The following is a 22,291-nucleotide window of genomic DNA, read 5'->3' on the forward strand; positions in this document are numbered from 1 at the left end:
AATTATAACGACTGTTAAGGGTGCAGTCGGTCCGGGTACCGCATCAACGAGCCGATGCAAGGGACCAATATAGGCAGCTACAATAGGCCTGTGTATGGCCACCTTACTAAAATAGACAATGCTGATCATTTACTGATAATTGTGTTTTAGCAGAGGCAATTTCCTGTATTGTCTATGGCAGGGTATTTTGTGGTGTTTAGTAGCCGTAACAAGTAGCTTCTACTAAGTAGCTCTGTGTGTCTTCGCCTTAAAATAAAAGGCTACTCCCCCATACTTTGCTGCCTGTTTCCTGGAAAATACATGGGAGATAAACACTACTTATAAATAGGCTAGATTTTCCAAGCTGAATCTATTTTACCTCCCCCTTTTTCCAGTGCAAGTCTATTATGTCGCAGGTTATGTCAGGTAATGAGACCCAGTGAGTCTCCAAGATCCGGCCTGTGGCACCTCATTTTCCCAGATTTAACAACAGGACCCTATTGCCACTGGAGTCATGGTTCCATTCCAAGTGGAAACAAATCTCACAACGCTGTACAATATAAAACAATGTTTATTGGCAACCAGAAAACAAGAACTCCAGTGCTATGTGTGCAGGAGCAATTCTATATACAGAGCTGAAATACAACAGGCAAACACTTCCTCATGTGCAGAAGAGCCACCCCGAGGATAATATCTGTCGCTTTGCTATACGATTCCTCTCTCTCTTCTCAAGTTAAATAAAAATCAGACTGTTGCTCTTTCCCCACTGACATTAGCAGGATCCCCTCCTGACAAAGTGGTTTAACATGCAGACGTGTCAAATCAAGGTAAGATAGAGCGTTTCTGTGGAACGCTGCGAATAAACATTTATAAATGCGCTGCGCAGAGAGCTGATAAAAGCACATCCATGGTGAGGAAAGATAAGCACAATGTCATCCTATTCCATTAACAAGTATAGGAGTGATTAATCAGAGAGGAAGACATTATTTTGGGGCTAGCTCTGTATACACCCTGACAATTTCAAACCACCATTTCTTCCAGCCCCCTGGCACTTAAGAAGCTAGCAACCAGCTGTATTTCTTATGGTATGTGTTTTACGTGGGCCTTGGATGATCACCAGGGGATTGTAAAGCTAAAGGCCGTAATAGCTCTATATCATAACAGGTCACAGTGGATGCCTGATTCTATAAACAGCAGTTTTACGACCTTAAAGAGAACAAACAGCTCACTATGAGAGATCACTTAGCGTGACACTTGCTTCCTATGTGCACAGAAAGGAGAATTTCTGCCCATTCGGCTCTAATAGAATGCAAACTCCCATTACCCTCAGCCAGTTGCAGGGTGGGATACTGTGTTGGGACCTCATTTATAGAAAGCAACATGTATTTTACTGCTGCAAGACACCAAATGAGACCAACCAAACAGATGGCCACTTGCCTTGTGAAGGAAATTTGAATATAAAAAGCTAAAATATTTCTTAAAATTCACCAACTTTGCAATTTCACAATACAGATTTAAAAAAAAAAAAGACTGATGGAGTGAACCCAAATAAGTCTGAAACTATCTGCACTATAGCTGAAATATCAGCAGTCAGTAAGCTCTGATATCAGTTTTCTTCAGCTGATTTCACGTAGTACTTAGATTAATACTGACCAGGGCCGGACTGAGATTCAAAAATGGCCCTGGCATTTCAAGTACACAGAGACCCAAACAGCCCCCACCAGCACCAGCATCTTACCCACAGGTTGCCAGTCTGGGCCTGACACGGACTTCTGTGCATTGAGAGTATGATTGAACCATAACGGCAAGGTTGGCTGATGACCCTGACAAAAATATGCATGACTTTAAGGAGGAAGAGTGCACACTGGTCATCCATGGTCAGCCAAAAAGTACACTGTGTTTGATGAGCCTGGGTTCAAACGGCTGGACAGCACGAGAACCTGGCAAAGTGTAGCCGGTTTTAGACTGCCTGTGCCACGTATAGACATTTCCCCTGCTCTCACTTTCCCCTTTGCTAACACAGTTTTCCCTCCCTGGCGTGTGATGGAAAGTAATGCAAAGCTCCAACAAGACATATGATTTTGTACGCACACACCCTGCAACACACACTCTTAGTCTCCTGTAAAGAAACCCAGAGCAGAAAACAAGTGCGATGAGCCACCTGGAAAGCTGACAGGATCTCTCTGCTCATAAACTGTAGGTGAGTTTTATGAGGCTTGTAAAAATAAGCCAAATTCTAGGGACATTAGCAGGGGGAAAAACCCTTCATTTTTAGCTAAGAGAAATCCAGGCAATAACACGTAGGCTACAAATGACTTTTGATAACCTCGATTTACAAGCCCCCCCATTCAGCTGCCCCACTTATAAAATTAGAAATGTTTCCATTTAAACCCTCTGGATTAGAGCATGCCATTGCCGAGGTCATATTACAACTGTGTCATCTCACTGCTCCCTCAGTGACTCCCAATGGCCACAGGTACTAGAACAAAAATGACAATGAAAGGAAAACTCAAACACTTTCATGTCATGAAACTTGTTGCTGCTAATTTGCTCTTCTATATATAAAGATCACCTGGTTTAGTGAGGCCACCAAATGAGTGGATCTTTGCATGATATGGCTATATTGGTGGTGGGCTAAGCCAGGCCGATCCACTCATTTGAGACCACCTCACTGTTCCCCACGCATTGCGCAGAACAAGGATTCACTTACACCAAACTTCTTAAAAAATCCTGGCTTAATTTAGATACACAGTGGTTAGATCACAATCTCTTTGCCCTGAGGAAACTGATCGTGAGAAGTCTAGTGAGCTCCACAGGTTTATTTGTTATTTCTATTTTGATACAATCATTTGGCCCCCAGTGGGTTATGAAGACCCGCTTGGAGAGGACAGCATCAATAGCCTGATGTGGGTCTGATCTGATAGGATATTAAGACCTGCCCAATAGATACCTGGTCCATCCCCAGGCAGATACTGGCTTGGGAGGCTGAAGTGAGTGTGTGCAGCAATCACAATCACATTAGAAAAGGACTATGTTGGGATGTAGTTCATACGCTGAGATTAAGGTGCAGCTTAGTTTTTAGATCATAGTTAGCAGTGCCACTTAGTATTAACGGTCTAACTGCAAACTTTACTTTTTCCCTGGAATGTCTAAGTACAGCACATAGAACACTGTTCCTGAAAGCATTCTCCTCTAAGTGTCAGCTGCAGCACCAAGCTCTAATCCCCCAAGGGTAGCATCACACACAATGTCTGTAGCTGTCATATGTGACATTACAGGGAACACGCTCTCTAAAGAGGAAGAAGCATTTGTACACAGCCTGCAACTTGCATCCCTTTTCCCATGTTCTGCCACTTGAAGGCCATTAGGGGTATTTCCTATGCAAGGGCAATAATGCATCATGATGAAACGTTAGTGTTAATGGAATAAACAGGCTGCCCTGTGCGGCACACCCTGGCACGTGCACCATATATCCATGGAGTTCAGTGGATGACAGCGCTGCTGTTCATAACTGACTAATCAACTTGGACACTGCATGGCCAAACACAGACCCTGTGGCTTGAGATTCTGATCCCTGAACTAAGCCCACTTAACTGTGGGGCATTATTAATGGCAACCTGGCAGAAACTTTTTTGTTTTACTCTCAGTAAAACAAGTAGTACCAAAGTCTGAGTCAGATCTTTTAGCCCCTAGCAAATGTACTGATGGATACCCACACAATCCTTTAGCCACAGACCAGCAAATGTGCCTGGTGATTGGTGACTACAGGTTACTAGGCCTGATATTTACCCCACGCCTCATGTTTGTATGACACTTTGTACCAGCTCCATACTTGCATGTTGTATCTTGGCCCATTTCTCTTGGCACTTCATATTCAGTGTGCAATTAGGCTTAAGTTGGCCACACATGTAAAGATCCGCTCGTTTGGTAAGGGCTGTGAGACACGGGGAGATTAGTCGCCACGAAATCGCATACGCGGCGCCGTGATTTGCGGAAGTTTCCTTGAGAGGGCCCAAGATACCCTATGAAACAGCAATAAAAACACTAACAGAGCCTGGGGATAGGAAGGATCCTACATTGCCTCTTAGCTTTTACAGAGAACATTAACTCAGCAAAGCCAGGGCACTATCTAGAGCAAATCTAAATATGCAAATAATATAGGTTAGGCTGGGTTAATATTTTCTGTACATTCCAGAGATAGTCACATAGCCTCATATAATTTTATGGACTTGAACCTGTTTGATGTATTTACAAGTCCCAAGCACTGCAGATAAGTCAGGTACATAACTATATAGAACAAGGAAGGTTTTAACATTATCCTATTGTGCAGCAACAAATAGGCACAAAATGTAAGCTGAAATAAATGCAGCACACAGGCCTCAAAGTTAAAGTACAATGTACCAAAAAAGGGATAAATTGTGGCACAATTTGGATGTCCTTTGCCAAAACCACAGATACTGATGTTGAGTTATTGAAAATTTCCCTATTTATATAGTACAGAGCAGTGATCCCCAACCAGTGGCTTGTGAACAAAATGTTGCTTACAAACCCTTGGATGTTGCTTCCAGAGGCCTTAAAGAAGGTGTATATTTTTGAATTCCAAGTTTGGAGGCAAACTTTGGTTGCATAAAAACCACGTGTACAGCCAGAACCTCCTGTAGGCTACCAATCCACATAGGGGCTACCAAATAGCCAATCATAGCCGTTATTTGGTACTAACTAAACATTTTTCATGCTTTTTTTGCTCCTTAACCCTTTTTACATTAGAAGGTTTTTAGTATAATGTATCCCATATTGTATTGTATAAGGATATTAAAAATCATATACTGATATACAGACTACTCTACAACCATATAATTTAATATAAGGCACAAGGCCACATGCTGAATGCTTGGATATCTTTCTACATTCATCACATGTATGAATCATACAAAAATACAAGCCTTCGAACCTGTAAAATATAAGAAAATGAGTTGCCATGGATATCCATGACCTGTATATAACAATCTACCTGCCTTGTGGCTGTATTTGTTTATAGAATTCCTCTATGACTTGTAATATTTTTATATTTTTCCAGATCATTTGAAAAATCTGAAAGCTACCCAGGTGCTGTGACAGGGTTTAGAACGAGAGCCCCATCCTCATATCTACCTTCTAATCTGCTTGCAGACATGATAGGAGCCTAGGACTAAGTTTGGCCACACAATAAAGTTCCATATATGAACATGCTAGAGGAAGAAACTGTGGGTCTCATATAAAAACACTGGGGAAATTTGCACCTTGGCAATAACCCATAGCAACCAATCATTGATTAGCTTTTGAGCCAGCTGCAAGTAGAACAATTAAACCAAACATCTGATTGGTTGACATGGGTAACTGCCCAGTGTTTATAAATGACCCCCATGAGTCAGACTGGGATAGTACAAATGATACATCTGAGCCATTTAATGCCACAAACCATCACACCAATTAAAGGGATGTCCACCCAAAGAATAAAAATGTTTTCTGCATTAAGAAAGAAAATGTAATTCTAAGCAATAACACACTATTACTATTATATTGCATTGTGGGATTTGCGTATATGTACATAAGAAATGTCAACAAGCTTGGTTTTAAAGGAAAAGTATGTTTTTTTTCATTACAGTTGCTTAAAGGGCACCTGTCCAAGCAAAATTGTTTTCCCTGTCGGAGGTACCTGGCTAATAGAGGGCGCACTTTGGTTGGGGAAACAAATCTTATTTTTGGCAGAATATGCCCCTTGCGAGCTAGGTGCATATTATTTGCTATGCTAGGGCCCTTTAAATATTCTGTATGCTTCTACTAAAGGAAAGTGAAACCAACCTCAAGTCAACTCTGGACATAATCAGACAAATAGCAGATGTATATTAGAGAAGGCTTGGGGCCCCTTCTCTGTCTTCCTTGTTCTACAGTTTAGTTTCCATATAATATCTCATTTTGGCTGACATGACAGGATTGGCTACACAGCACATACTAAATATTCCCAAGCTGTATAGCTCTTTGGATTTAGTAAATCTACAGATACCGGGATGCTCGGCCAGCTGGCTGTACTTTTATATGTTTTACACCAGGGATATGGCTGTTGGGCGATGCTGGGAAATGTAACTGTATGGCTGTGATTGTTACACCATTTTTTTCCAGTACTTTTTTTCTTTTTTGTTTTTGCATACGGATCCTTGAGTATTTGTTGCAGCTTCTGCCCCCTTTTCTTCAGCCTTTGGTTTGATTAAACAACCATTAATATGTATGGAAAAAGATGACAAATCAGTTAAACAATCAGTTGCCTGATCACAAATTAAAGTAGAAACCGCATCTGGAAATTTTCTGTGATTGCAAAATGTGATATAAATGTTTCACCTTGTTTCACAGTCTAGTGCTTGGCAGAACATAGTGCTGCAGATTGCCAAATCCCTGCTTATCACACCCTTATATGAGCATAGAGAAAGGCCCCAACATTATCAAGATGCACTGGATGAGTGTACAAAGAGAATGCCGAATTTTGGCACAGGCTGAAAATGTCTCTTTACGCTAGATGGAGCAGTGGTTGTACTGCCTCAAATACTCAGCCTGCTAAATGTGAGCAGTGTGCTGGCCTAAGAGCAATGCCATTAACTCCTTTGTTGCAAGCATCCTCATTGGAATGGACATTACTTATCCTATATGTAAGCTGAAGAAGAGCTCATTTCATAGCAGCGGGCAAATCTGCACCTGGGTAGTAGCCAATTATAGTTTTGCTTTCATTACTCTTCTTGCAGAAGGCTAAACATAGCTAATCACTAATTGGCTACTGCTTAGGTGACATTTTCCCATTGTTAGTAAACAAGCCCACTTCAATAACTTAAGAAATGTATTATAATAATATATAAATTGTATAATGTAGATGCCATCTGTTACTGATGCAAAAAAAACAACTGAGGAGGGGAACCATGTAGATATATAAAGCCTCATTTACTAACATAAGTGCTAAATTGCACAAGTACAGATCCCAGTTAGCATTTAGCTTTAATCAGGTTGCTACAAGCTATAAAATGAAAGCAAAGATCTCCGATTGGCTGCTAGGGTTAACTCTACTGGCACTGTACCACACCTATGGCCCATAACCCCTACCATTAAAGTATATAAAGATATTCTTGTATCATCAGTATGACAATTACCTAGGGCTGCCTTCCTCAGATGTACAGCTGGACTTTGTAGTTCCAGATCAGGCCGACTGCGGTAAAACTACAAGTCCCAGAATCCCCCCCCCCCCCCCCAGCCAGCAGAGTTGCTTGTATTTAAGCATCTGTTAAAGGGACATAGTTTCTGCATCAATTTATAGTGAGGATTTTGATGACTGCTTACTGCATCACGCCCGGGATTTCAGAAGCCATGTTGGATATTCAAGCACGGCACGCCCTTTAAGCACTGACAGCTGTGCATGAAAATAAAGATAATGTTACAGTTTAACATTCAGCTTTGAAATGATCGCTTAAATCTTGAAACAAATCACTTGTTCTGAAAGACTGATAATGCACACTGCGCAAGTTTCATTGGGTACAAAAATTGCGTTCCTAAGCATTTCCTGTCAGCTCTAATGTGATTTAAGGCTGCTAGTCAATAGCGAATACGCGGTGCTCTTTATACTGTAGGGAAATGGAAAAACTGCAAAACACACAAAAAGGGAGTCAATAGATTTGGGCAGTGTCTTCTAAGGCTCATCCTTCACATTTAGCCAATGAAACCAATGACAAAAAAATAGAGCCAGTCTCTGCATTAAGCTAAAGTGTGATGGATGGGGGCATAGTCTTGCAAGCAAAACAATACTATAAAAAACATTTTCCTTTAATTTCTAAATGTACAGAACAGTAGTAATATAACAACTCTATTTCATGTTTAGAGCTGCAATAGCAGGTACAGGGCACTTGTCACAGTGCAGAAGGGAGACACAGCAAGAAATATTAAAACCACAAACTAATTTTGCCACAGAAATCTAAATTTTCTATGATTTTGGGCAGGGCCCTCTTAACTTGTTGTGTTGGTTACTGGTTGCTTTGTATGTTAATTTGTATGTAATTCTGTATGTATGAACCCTCAGTGTACAGTGCGGCGGAATATATATTGACTTATAAATACACGTTATTATTATTATTATTAATAATAATAATAATAATATTAGTCTACAGGGAAGGATTACTATCCACAGGCATCTACAGTAAATACCAAGAGTGAGCATTTTGCACCTACAGGTGTTACCAGAAGGTGGAGCTGTTAATCCGAGCTCAAGTGAAAATGAGCACAATTCGCAGTGATATGTGTATGCAACACAGAGGGGGCACACACGGCATGCACGCGCTCCCAAACCTTATTGTTGGGATCCTGGTGTATTTGGATGCAAGGTAATTAATCTGCCATGCAAAATCTAATTAACCACACTTAAGCTTTTCCGTGCACCCTTTGCACTGAGGTTAGACCACCTGCCCCTGCATATTTCCTTTGTGCCATAATGAAACAAATTGCAGAGACCAATGTATCACTAGAGCTCGGATATAAAGAATAAAAATAATCGCACAGACCACTGTGAATATAATGACCCCCTGAGGGTTGCAAATCTCAACTGTAACTGTAAATTTCAGTTTATGCACAACCACAACCCCCAGTGTCCTCGGCTAGATGCTGGGAGTTAAAGGATGTCTTTACCTGTTGCTTTAGATTGTTAGCTGTCAAAAACAGCCCCCCCATTTCTGTATAACATGTGACTTGGTAGCTCTGCTCCTCTGATTCTGGTACAGCATATAAGTGCTGGGTTTTACAGCACTACAAAGTCTAAGAATACAGCTAATAAAATTCAATTAATAGACCCTTCTTTTAAAAATCCACTGAGTTTATGGATCATAAAGCCACAACATGATTGGTCTAATTTTTTTTATAAACAGAGAGGCCTAAACCTGGTTTTCTTCCTCAAATTTAAATAAGTATACCAATGTAGCATTGTTGTTTAGTCTGAAATTAATTTAACTTACAGAGCTGTGATGGGAAAAAACAAATAATTAGCACAAGCAATGCCTTTCTTATTCTGGTTTTATTGAATCTCACAGCATGCGTGCAGGTTCCTTTGTCAGACCAAATTCCCTGTGTATTCTTCTATCTTAATTGTGCATTCAAAAGGGACCAGCAGCTCCCACCCTCTGCCCGAGGTTTCAGTGCCCTGCTGTATGTGCTCAAACTAAATTGGTACTACATAAAAATACCATTTCTATATTTCCCTAAGTTAATGAACACAATCCCAGTATGTGTACATACTTATAAACAAATACAACATCATGTAATTAGTTCTGGAATAAACAAATGTCATATGGAAACAAATAGTAAATCTGTTCCATATTGATGGAAGCAATGTATGACCATTATGTTATCAGCTACCAGTCACTGTGCCGTGATACTAGCCCAGACGAAAGCTGCAGGTGCTATGCTTATATATGTACCTCTCTATCAGCAGGCTCATTTGCCCTATACACACACACATATATATATATATATACACATAAAGAGAGGCAAATAAGCCTTGGAGATTTACTTAAAAAAATGTGCCTATACAGCCAAATAATATAATAAAAAATAATATTGTGTATAGTGAATATAAAGCCTACACTGTATGTTATATTTTTGGTGTCAGAAAACCCCAAGCAGTATGTTTATGAAGCATAGAAACAAAAGCCTATGTGGTCTTAATAGCAATGTTCTCACCCCAATTAAGTGGCAAATTACTAGTCACTGGTTTCCAATTTGCCCTGAAACACAGGATTCAGTGAATTATGTTAGTAAAATATTTCGCCAGAAAATTTTCAAATGTTTGTTGACTGGGGGGCGCAGGGTCTGTAATGAAGTACATGAACTACATCTCTCAGGTTCCTTTGGTGTAAAGGGATGCTGAGATTTTAGGTAACCATCTCCTGTTGGATGGAAGGGTGGGTACCTGTTGCATGCCCAGCCCAAGGCAGAGCTGAAAGCAGCAGGATACCCGGGCACTACATAGCGCCGCACACTATGCCAGGGGATACAAGTCAGAAACCCCTAGAGCTGCCCCATGTCCCCAATGGGAGGTACAAGCTACTGCCAAATGGCAGGTGAAAGCCAAAGCAATTACACAGGCTGACAACCCTGATCTGGGTAAAGCTCATGTCACAGGGAGGTAAGTAAAGTGTCCCCATCATCTCAACAACAAGAGACACTGCTAAGGGCAATACCCAGCATTTGGTTAAAAACTGCCCCCCCACTGACTTCAATCGCCTAGACCCTACCTTTGAGTAGCACCATAAGAGTCAATGCAGCACCAATAGCCAGGGGTTTGCCACCCTAGCAACCTGCCCCATTTGCTATTGCCCTGACAGACACAAGCTGCGGGCTGATTTGTAGCAGTTTTGCTGGGCAGAACAATTGCCACAGAGAATACACCATGGGAATAGCAGAGCCGATACGAGGAGCAGTGTGTGGGAATGGGGAAGGTGCTGCCATAGAGAAGGGGGCAATTACACAAGGAGCTGTGCGATAAGTATGAGTTCCATTAGCAGAACCGCCACAGGTTGCCTATGTTATGGCTGACAGGAATAATGTGCCAGGCAGGTGTGCCGGCCACCGAGGGGCAATTGATATAAGTATATAGTGCCCGGCTATGAGCGCACAGTGCCAGGTGTATGAAAGCTTGGCGCTAGGGAACTGTAAGGAAAGAGACTTCGGCTCTACACTCACCTTATCGGCTGCATGAGCCCCTTCCCAGCCCGGGGGGCTACCCTCCCATAGGACTTCCAGCTCCAGCCCAGCTCTCACACGGGGGTCAGTGCTCCTTTCCCCCTCATGCTGCGACGTACAGCCCGGACACTGGCACCGGCTTTCACCGCCACTGAGCGAGCAGCTCCTAGCCCCGCCCACAGCTCCGCCCACTGTATGCGCTGAACAGCTAGGAAGCCGACACAAATAGCCGGGCGGACTAGGGAACTTCACACTTTGTATGTGCGCGGTGGGAGCTGCTGTCATTTATTGCGGGCGCAGCTAGATACGGGGGGGCACCTGCCAACAGCAGCCCGTACCGGGACAGCGCTACACCGCCGCATAGTCACAGGGCAGCTCTTACTCACACAGGCGCAGGGATATCTCCAGTCAGCTACATGACACATTACACACTGCGGAATGACTGACACAAAGAAGGGGGGAAATCACACATCTAGAGAGGCGAACAGATAGGGAGAGAGGCGCACTTGAAGAGTAAAGTGTCACTAACAGAGGGCACATACAGGGCCGCCCTGCAGCCAACACACCAGCAGCAATGTGAACAGAAACGAGCAGAACCCCTATCCATAGCACAATAGCCACAGTGAAAAAAATATAAGAAAGTATATGTTGGGAGCTATGTCACAGCAGAAATGGATTAAGAATATTGCATAAACCCCACATACAATATACATATGGGTGTGTGTAACTGAAACCTCAAGAGATCCTGAGAGTTATAGCTTAAAGATCAAATGCAGAAATTGGCCAATGTCAGCCCCCCACATCATACCTCCCAACATTTGAAAAACAATTTTTTGCCACGCCCACTTTTGTGACCACGCCCCAATCAACACACCCCATTTTTTTCTAAAAATACTCCTTTTATATAGTTGAAATGGTGGGATCAGATGCAAATGTGCTATACCCTCATACTGTACTACCTAAGGAAGCCCACAGAGCCCCCCATACACAGTGCCCTTCATACACAGAGCCCCCCCCATATACAGTACCCCCCATACACAGTACCCTTTATATACAGTACCCTTTATACACAGAGCCCCCCAAACACAGTGCCCCCCCATACACAGAGCCCCCCAAACACAGAGGCCCCCCATACACAGAGCCCCCCCAAACACAGTGCCCCCCATACACAGTGCCCCCCATACACAGTGCCCCCCATACACAGAGCCCCCCATACACAGAGGCCCCCAAACACAGAGCCCCCCATACACAGAGCCCCCCAAACACAGTGGCCCCCCATACACAGAGGCTCCCATACACAGAGCCCCCCATACACAGAGCCCCCCAAACACAGAGGCCCCCCAAACACAGTAGCCCCCCATACACAGAGGCTCCCATACACAGAGCCCCCCATACACAGAGCCCCCCAAACACAGAGGCCCCCCAAACACAGTGGCCCCCCATACACAGAGGCTCCCATACACAGAGCCCCCCATACACAGAGCCCTCCAAACACAGAGGCCCCCCAAACACAAAGGCCCCCATACACAGAGGCCCCCCATACACAGAGGCCCCCAAACACAGAGGCCCCCAAACACAGAGCCCCCATACACAGTTCCCCCCAAACACAGAGCCCCCATACGCGCTCCGACTCCTTCCGCTGCTTCACTCATGTGGCTCCTTTGCCGGCTGTCCCTGGCCCTTTTATAAGGTTGCGCCCCGTGTGTACGTGTGACGTCATTACGCACGGGCGCAACCTTATAAAAGGGCCAGGGACCGCCGGAGAAGGAGCCACATGAGAGAAGCAGCGCAAGGAGTCGGAGCGCTCATCCCGCTGTCAGGGATCCTTCTATGAATGTCTCGCATTTCTGTAATCTATTTCCGTAATCTATCTAGCGGGATGAGCTATAGAAAGCGGGACTGTCCCGCTTAAAGCGGGACAGTTGGGGGGTATGTCCCACATCGCTGTACAAAGTAGTAGTACAATCTCATACCAGATAGAGCACGAAGCAGGTTGTAGTGTAGACAGGTTGAGGCCGAGAGTTTAGAAACAGCCGTAGAAAAGGGAACTTCTTTCTACACCAGCCCCACTGCATGCTGGGTAATGTAGTTTTACGTTAACCTTGGCTGCATGCTGGGTAATGAAGTTTTAAATTAACCTTGGCTAATTGTTCAATTACTAACTACATTACCTGACATGCACTTGGAGAGGCATGTCAGTTACACTACGGGGAAAAATGTGGCTAGTGTTTATAGTACAAGTTCACCAAGGCTCCAAAAAGTAGGCCAAATCCGTACCTTGGCAGATTTGTAAGTTGGTAACCTGCCTAAGCTTTAAATAAGTAGCCCAGTTCACAGGAAAAACCGACAACCTAGCAACCTTGAAGGCAACTGTGGTGCAGTGTATGGAGGCAGTAGTACCAGGGCTCTGGATTGACCTTTCTGTCTCAATTTTTTAAAGGAGATCCATAACCACTGAAAGCAAGGGCCTACTGAGGAAGTTTTATTCTAGAGCAGTGTTTATAGGAATTGTTCAGTTTTAAGCTCTGAGGTACAACCTTTGGGGAGGGCCTTTGAGCTCATAACAGGTTTGAAGATACAGGAATACATAGTTGTAACAGTCATTTCAGAATAGTCCCTCCCAAGTATTTCTAAGTTAGCAAATAAAGGTACCCCAAATATTACCCTAAAAGACTCAAGCTGAGCTCTCAGGTGTACAACAGAACATCAAACTGAGCCCCCTTTCTAGAGGTGCAAAAGAAGAAATAACTGCACTTCTGCAAGTGTTTAGATTTCAACAGGGACATATATAGGGAGCTGAGAATCCATTAAGTTAGTTACTGAGGTTGGAACCTTAATGGGCTCATTCAAAAATTGTAGGAGCTTAGGACCTCTGAGGTGGACATTTTAGGACAACCTGCACATAACTAAGAGTGATAACTGTATTTGAACAGGCAGTCGGAGGCAAAACATTGCTTTATACACACTATACAAATCTATACTCTCTTCATCACTTCAATGCAATCATCAGTTCTGCCTTAACATTCCACAGTTTACTCTCAGAGGTCTTCCATTTGCCCTCAACCCTCTTTCTTTTCCATCCCTACATGGGGGCATCCTCTCTTATCTTCTCTCATCCCTTTTTTAGGACCTTCTTCATCAGCTGTGATGTCTCAATAAAATTACACTGTTTCACTGAGAACATGTGTACTCTCCGGGTTATTTGTACTTGAGTTTGGAAATGTGTACAGCCAGCACGGGGTCTGTTACCTGTTGATGAGTACCTACTGAGAATACTGGAAGCTATGGCAGGACTTTTAATCATTATTTGAGAATACCTTCTTCATCAGCCTTGAATTGAGCAGGCAGTAACTTCAAGGCATTTGCTTATGTGTCAAACCAGTGTGACTTCACTCTGTAAAATAAACTGGTCTTTGAAGGCACATGGTTGAGGGCTAAGGGCAGATTGTAGAAGGCTAATTATTATTATTAACATTGATTTATAAAGCGCTAACATATTCCGCAATGCTGTACAATAGGTGGGTTACATACATTGAACATACAGAATAACACATAAAGCAATCAATAACCGATACAAGAGGTAAAGAGAGTTCTGCTCAAAAGAGCCTACAATCTACGAGGAGAAAGGGTTGAGACACAAGGTGTGGGAATGGTCACCTCATTGAGGTGCAAGAAAGGATTGTGGTGGGTTCAAGGGATGTGGGAGAGAGTGGTGAAATGAAGGGATACTGGGTGAGGTTGGCAATTGATTAGTAAGATTACTTTAAGACACAGAGGGAAATCTTGCTATGTTTGAGAGTGGATTACTGGCTAGGCGCAGGAACCTACGGATAATAACCGAGGATACTTGTCCTAAAATGTACACTGTATTTGATGGCCAACTGGATTTCTCATTGAGACCTTAAAGAGTAAAAATGAAGAAACAATTCAGAGTTCTGTTGGAAATATATACATTTGTGCTCTTCCAGTGTTTGCAAATAGCTTGCCATTTAGTCTTAATCATATTTGATAGTACTGCACAATTTTTGTTAAACCTTTTAATGTGTTTAAGGGACCAGGTAGCTCATTATTAGTCATTAGACTAAAAAAAAAATTATTGGTTTTCAAATAAACAGCTGAAAGCAGGCCCAACCTGTAATATATAAATGTAAATGGTTTAATGAAAAAATTATTTCTAGCTGATAAAAAGAAAGGCTGCCACAAGTTTGAGATAGTTAAATCAAAGATAGTGCATTAGAAAACTAAATTTCTATATCAGCAACTCATCAAAACTTGGCACTCTTCTGTTGCAGCTTGCAACTGATCATCTTTTAACTTACTTTAGGATATGTTCCTGCTTAAATCTGGACATAAGCTTAATCACCCATTCTGGAATCACACTAGCAGTAATAATGGTAGGGAGAGTATCACTCTACAGTTGACTCTTTTTATGAAGATAATAAACCCTAATCACAATTTTCAGTGGCCAGATGTTGGACCATTAACTTTATCTTAAAAAAGGTGAGAGTGATAGATTTTAGAGTTTTCTAGTAGATTCATCCAAGCTAAGCAGGTAGTACAGGGTATATTTAAATCTGTGCCACCCCTCAGGTTACCCAAGGACCCTCTACCAATGTGCATATATCAACACCTATTTCTTCATCATGTCTGGGTTAAGGGCTCCCAAAAGGCTTTTTTTATCATCTTCGCTATAAGAGAAGATGGGTGGAATAATCTGTGGTGTTATAAGGCCATGTTTCCTACATTTTAAAATGTAAACAATATTTTCCTACCACTAAACATGGTCCAGAGACAGCTGAGACCACTTACCAAATATGTAAGGCTGCTTAGAGTTTCAGATTGACAAGGATTCCTTCGCTATAACTAGAAAATGTTCTTTAGATATAGCACGGCTTTGGAAAATACATTCACTGTTGCATTTCTTTATTCTTGTGGAGTCTGCATACTGTATTGGAATGGGCTTAGAGCACAACAGGAAACAAGGAAAAGAATAACTTCCAACAGCTATCATATATCTTAGGCACTAACAAGTTATGGAAACATTTACATACATATGTGAGGATGTTAGGACATACTCTTTCAAATAAAAACAACTTCTATTTTAGGAGCAGGCCAAGCGTGATGTTCTGAGCAGGCCAGCCTTAACTTAAATGGCTCTCTAACCAAAATCTAATTTGGCTTACCTTGTTAATGAAAATGTGTTTTTCCAGTGACTAACATGCATATATATTGTAGTACATATTTATGAGCTGCTTTTCATGGGGAGATTGTAAGTCTGCTGAAACCCTTAAAGCAGAACAAAAGCTGAATAAAGAATCATTACTGTTATGGGGCTGCTGAACCTAAGTACCTATGGGTTTACTCTTGGGTATGTATGTATGTATGTATAACTTTATTTATAAAGCGCCACAAGGGTACACAGCGCTGTACAGTCTTACAGAATATAAAATTACACACAGGGAAGACAAGTGATATAATAAATAAATACAATAAATACATATATGTATATATATATAAGTGCCATGTGGTATGAGACACAGTAGGAAGGAGGTCCCTGCCCCGTAGAGCTTACAATCTGAGTGGTTGGGTAACATACAGGCACAAACTGGAAGGTAAGAGCGCACCAGGTATGGGCATTTGCCCTTAAGCGCAGGACTAGGCAAAATAATGTTTTAGTAACAGCTAAGCTTTTTCTTAAAGAGAGTGGGTGAGTTTTCCCTACGGAGGGATTCAGGGATAGAGTTCCAGAGGTAAGGGGCAGCGAAATAGAAAGGTTTAAGCCGAGAGAGCGCAGTGGGTGTGGATGGTGTAAAAAGACGGAGGCTCTGAGAGGAGCGGAGGAGACGACCAGGAACATGTAGGGAGACCAGTGAAGTAGTGAGGAGCAGAGGAGTGAAGGGCTTTGAATGTCAGCAGAAGGATTTTGTAAGCTATCCTTTGCTTAACAGGCAGCCATGCAAGAGAGCTTAATTGAGGCTGAGCAGGTTCCCTCTTCGGAGAGAGCAGGAGGATCCTGGCAGCAGAGTTTAAAATTGATTGCAGGGGAGAGAGGTGGGAGTCAGGGAGGCCGGTTAACAGGAGATTGCAGTAATTTAAAGGAACAGTAACACCAAAAAATGAAAGTGTATAAAAGTAACTAAAATATAATGTGCTGCTGCCATGCACTGGTAAAAGTTGTGTGTTTACTTCAGAAAGTCTACTATAATTTATATAAATAAGCTGCTATGTAGCCATGGAGGCAGCTATTTAATGGAGAAAAGGCACAGGCACATAGCAGATAACAGATAAAACACTATTGTATTCTACAGAGCTTATCTGTTATCTGCTATGTAACCTGTGCCTTTTCTCCTTTTTTCTAGCTTGAATGGCTGCCCCCCTGGCTACACAGCAGCTTATTATATAAATTATAGTAGTGTTACTGTAGCAAACACACCAGTTTTACCAGTGCAGGGCAACAGTGCATTATATTTGTATTACTTTAAAGCTCTTTCATTTTTTGGTGTTACTGTTCCTTTAAGCGGGAAAGGATAAGGGCATGGATTAGTGTTTTAGCTGTCGCTTGTGAAAGAAAGGGGCGTATCTTGGCAATATTGCGGAGGAAAAAGCGGCAGGTTTTGGCAGTGTTATTAATATGGTTAGAGAAGGAGAGGGACTGGTCCCCCCCCCAAGGCAGCGTGCAGAATTTACAGGGTTGATGGTCATGCCATCAATAGTAATGGTGAAAGGAGGAGGAGGGCCAGGTTTGGGCGGGAAGACCATGGGCTCTGTTTTAGCTAGGTTAAGTTTGAGCTGGCGTCGGTTCATCCAGGAGGAGATAGCCAGGAGGCAGTTACCAATCTGGGTTTGAACGTCAGAGGTTAGTGCAGGGGTGTCTAAATATATATGGATGTCATCTGCATATAAGTGGTATTTAAGACCAAAAGAAGAAATAAGGTCTCCTAGAGAGTGTACAGGGAGAACAGCAGGGGACCAAGCACAGAGCCCTGAGGCACCCCCACACTAAGCGGAACCGGGGTAGAGGATTTGTTAGTAAGAGCGACAGAGAAAGAGCGGTTAGAGAGATAGGAAGAGAACCAGGATGCAGCTTGATACCCAGAGAATAGAGAATTTGCATAAGAATAGAATGGTCGACAGTATCAAAAGCAGAGGAAAGGTCTAGGAGAATGAGGACCGAGTTGTGTCCTTTGGCCTTGGCAGTCTGGAGATCATTTGCCACTCTACATAAAGCCGTCTCAGTGGAGTGCGCAGGCCGAAAACCAGACTGCATAGGGTCCAGCAGATTATGGGTGCAGAGGAAGTTAGTTACACGAGAAAAGACAAGACGTTCCAGGAGTTTAGAGCCTAGGGGCAGGAGAGAGACGGGACGGTAGTTAGAAAGGCAGGACGGGTCCAGTGTAGCCTTTTTAAGAATGGGTTTGACACATGCTTGTTTGAAGAGAGAGGGAAAAGTACCAGAAGCCAGAGAGGAATTGAATATGTGGGTAAGAGCTGGAGTAAGGGCAGGGGCACACTGTTTTAGTAGGGATGAGGGCATAGGATCCAGCGAGCAGGTAGTAGGCGGAGAGGATCGGAGAAGCTGAAAAACTTCAGACTCTGTTACGAGATTGAAGGAGCTGAATATGGAGAGAGGAGATTTAGGAAGGTTGAGATTACTGGTATCTGAGGGTTGGGAAAATTGTTTGCGGATAGAATCAACTTTGCTTTTAAAGAAGTCAGCAAAGTCCTGGGGGGTGTGTTCAGATATGATTGATTGGGTCAGGTGACTTCCACCTAAAAAGACCACATTTTTGAGTGATAACCTCTTGTTCTAGGATTGCACCTGCTTATCCAAATACTGTAATTACCATAGACCGTAATGTAGGTAATAGGGAGCATTTTGTCACCCTTCTAATTCTATACTTGGCATATGATGATCAGGAAGGAAAGGTTGTGGGCAGCTGTTAATACAGCCCTGCTGTTACCCTACATGTATAAAAATACTGAATTATACACAAAAGCATTTGTTAAAGCAGGGATCTTCAACCTTTTTACCCATGAGCCACATTGAAATGTAAAAAGAGTTGGGAAGCAACACAAGCATGATAAATGTTACTGGGAGGTGCTAAACATGGGCTGTGGTTGGCTATTTGGTAGTGGAAAGGTAGCCTACATGAGGCTCTCTTTCGCAGTACATCTGGTTTTTATGCTACTAAAAGTTGCCTCCAAGCAATGAATCCAAAAGCACCTCCTTTAAGGCTGCTGGATTGGTGAGCAACATGTTGCTCAAGAGCTACTGGTTGGGGATCACTGGTTTAGAGTGATAACCATGTTGTCAGTACAAAGAACTGAAAGTGGGCTTGATAGGTTTCTAAAAGCAGCATGTTCATGTTATATTTTCACATTTCTGGGAGGTGTAAAAAAACGTAACCACTACATATACTGTGTGTGATTGTGACTGATGGATGTACATATGTATTACTTTATTTATATAATGCTACTTATATACCCTGCACTCTGTGATTGTATTCATTTGTTACTTATTTAGTATCTAAAGTGTTCTGTTTATAATTAATTATTAATGAGCCCTGCAGCACTAGATTCTATGATATATGTAACATCTCTTTTGACTTTCGAGTTGATGATTTCCAACAATCCCCTAAGCATAGCTTCAATAGCAGCCCAGACCCCAATGTGCAGAGTCACTGACACTCAAAAGATGACTAACAAGATCAGAAAATGGTCTTTTGAAACTCTTGACAGTAACTTTAGTTGGGATCAAGTACAGAGAAAAAGGAAATCATTTTTTAAATTTTGAATTATTTTATTAAAATGGAGTCTATGGGAGATTACCTTCCTGTACTTTGAGCTTTCTGGATTATGGGTTTCTGGATAACGGATTCCATACCTGTATATATAGAACTGAAATTGTACTGTAACTGAGAGACTAGAGACACTCTCTGAAGAATGAGCCGCCTTCTAAAATATTCCCTTTTCAATATTAGTTTAAACGTACGCATTTAAATGTCTTTTTATTGTTTTTCGGATCAGCCCATTCCCAGTGTTACTGTGATCTACAATAAGTTGTAGCTCAATTACAAGACATAATAAAGCAGCAAGCCCTTTCAATTCCTCATACATAAAAATAGTAATGATTCTTATTATGTATCATGCATTTTTAAGTAAAGAGACTTTTAATATTCTTTGGCATGAGTTAAGACAACAATTTTTTTATTTTAATATGACAACAAATTACTTTGTTGCCTTTGGGCTTATCATCAAAGTAATTGCATATTAAAAACTCTCTCTTTATCTCTTGAATGCAGTGAACACATTACATTTCTACTGTGTAAATGAATGCCTCCAGCAAGAAAAGAGGAAAGGCCAGCAGGTGGGATCATCAATTTGGTATGTTTTCCTGCAGTTATGCATAAGGATATATATACGGGCCCTAATTTATGGGGTAGGGAAATCCTTCATGCTTATGATAGACATAGGAAAAGAAAATTTTAATGAAAACTATGGTAACTGTACAAGTACATGGTTGTAGTATAGGATTTCAATTAGACCTGCTGGTTTGCCAAGTTAGCTTTGTCTTACTTAAAGGGTAAGTATACCCAAGCTGAGTTCAATGAATAGGGCTTGTGCTGACTCTGCTTTTTACCAATTTTTTTAAGCACAAACTTAAATTTTTCTTGACCCAAACAGGGAATTATAAGTTTGGCCATGGTTGGTTTAGGTCAAAAACCATAGAGTTTTTGTAAATACAACAACTGGCAAGACGTATGTTCAGCGCCAGCCCTGTTCCGCTCACAAGGAAGGGGTATACTGTCCATTTAGGGGGTGTTGCAAAAAAGTAGAAAGTGAGGTCAATATACCAAAATTTTTAAACACCTTTACAAATCTAACTGTGAGTATAGTGGTGCTAAAATGGGCACATATTGATGCTATTGATTAAAAGTACTTTTGTTCAAACAGACTCCTTGCCAGTGCACCTGCACAGTCTACAATGATGAATTATGTGCTTGTTGACACTTGCAACCATAGAATGACTGCCGTCCTGAACATGACTTGCTGATCAGCAGGATCCACTCAAAATATGTTGTTAATATGCCTACTTGAAGGTAGGTGTTATAGGGCTTGGCCAAACAATCAGATCACAGTGACCATATGCAGACCGTTGGACAAGGGCCACATCAACGAGTCATTGCTATCCTTGTCCTGATGGGATTTTTACACCTGCTTGATCAATTTTTGGCCAGATATAGGTTGGGCAGGCCTATCAGGGGGGCGTTAAATCTGCCTGTGTATGGCCGTAAAGTAGTGATTTGCTTCAGAGTACTTCTGCAAATTCTTATCATAATGCAGTAAGAAGTTTTGCTTGTACAGAACTGAACCCCCTGTAGTAAATATAAGGATATTTGAAGATGCTAAGAAGTTCACTGACCATATAAATTTATGAGGCTATAAATCAAGAAGTTTCATGCAAGTCACGTAGTTTCAAGGTTACTTCTAATATCTTCATATATTACAACAGTTACAAGTCCCAGGTTTCAGTCTTTTAACATATGTGACTTTGCTAAGCTTAAAGGATATATTCAACAGGTTATTCACGGCTGTATTGTATATGTAAAAAAAACCTCTTAGTTAATTCAATTATAATGTGCCAACCAACGTTGACCAATGCGCCACACTGTTCCCACAGAAATATTTCTTTTAATTTAGCATAACCACTGCAGTTGTTTTAAATAAATCAGATGAAAACTACAACCCAGATTCCAAAAAAGTTGGGACACTAAATTCTGAATCAACATATTTTTCCCTTAAAATGGTACATTTTCTCAGTTTAAACTTTTGTTCCGTGATTTATCTTCTATTCTGAATAAAATATTAGAAGTTGGCACCTCCATATCATTGCGTTCAGTTTTTATTCACAATTTGTTTAGTGTCCCAACTTTTTTGGAATCCGGTTTGTATATAACAGGACTTGCCGACCACAAGAACTAACAAAATAATCCATGACATAAGTCCCCAGCACCTGTGCATTCTATATGGAATGTGTCTACCATTAACTGAGCTCTCTCTATGCCTTTCAGATCCACTGGGGCATTTGATAACAATACAGATAATCTGATAGGCGGGCCCTATCTCACTAAACAAAGTGTAGTGCTATCAGTATGTTGAGGCAGCTGCAGTAAACATGTCTTTGTGCTATAAGAATTGCCTGATGTGGAATTAATGACAGTCTTCTAATTGGAGGAGTTGTTCAACAATCAGTCCACTACCCGAAGAGAAAGAAGAGAGATTAAGAGAGAGAGATATAAGATAAAGGATATTGTTGAGGAGAAAAAGGGAAAAGAATTTTAATATTTGTGAAGAAGTCTCCTACAAAGCACACCCTTTCTCCCCCTCAATATAATAAGGTTGTCTAAATCTTTAAAGAACTAAAGTCAGCTGCTTGGCCACCTACCTTTTCTCCATGATGAGGCACGAGGAGTAAAAAGCCTTATATGGCACACACAAGTAATTGCTACCAAATGCTAACAAAAGCATTTCCTCCACTAATGATCTCCATAGATCTACATTCTCGAGG

General features: G+C 41.7%; 1 protein-coding gene across 1 annotated transcript in view; it reads right to left on the reverse strand.

The window, feature by feature from the left end:
- Positions 1 to 10,835, reverse strand: part of rgma (repulsive guidance molecule BMP co-receptor a) — a 33,109-nt gene extending 22,274 nt beyond the window's left edge. Inside the window, exon 1 of the mRNA NM_203725.1 lies at positions 10,723 to 10,835. Coding sequence (NP_989056.1) covers positions 10,723 to 10,736 — 14 coding nt within the window. The 5' untranslated portion in view covers positions 10,737 to 10,835. The remainder of the gene's footprint in view (positions 1 to 10,722) is intronic.
- Positions 10,836 to 22,291: the final 11,456 nt, after the last annotated feature.

Source organism: Xenopus tropicalis, chromosome 3, assembly GCF_000004195.4.
Source record: "Xenopus tropicalis strain Nigerian chromosome 3, UCB_Xtro_10.0, whole genome shotgun sequence".
Lineage (NCBI taxonomy): Eukaryota > Metazoa > Chordata > Amphibia > Anura > Pipidae > Xenopus > Xenopus tropicalis.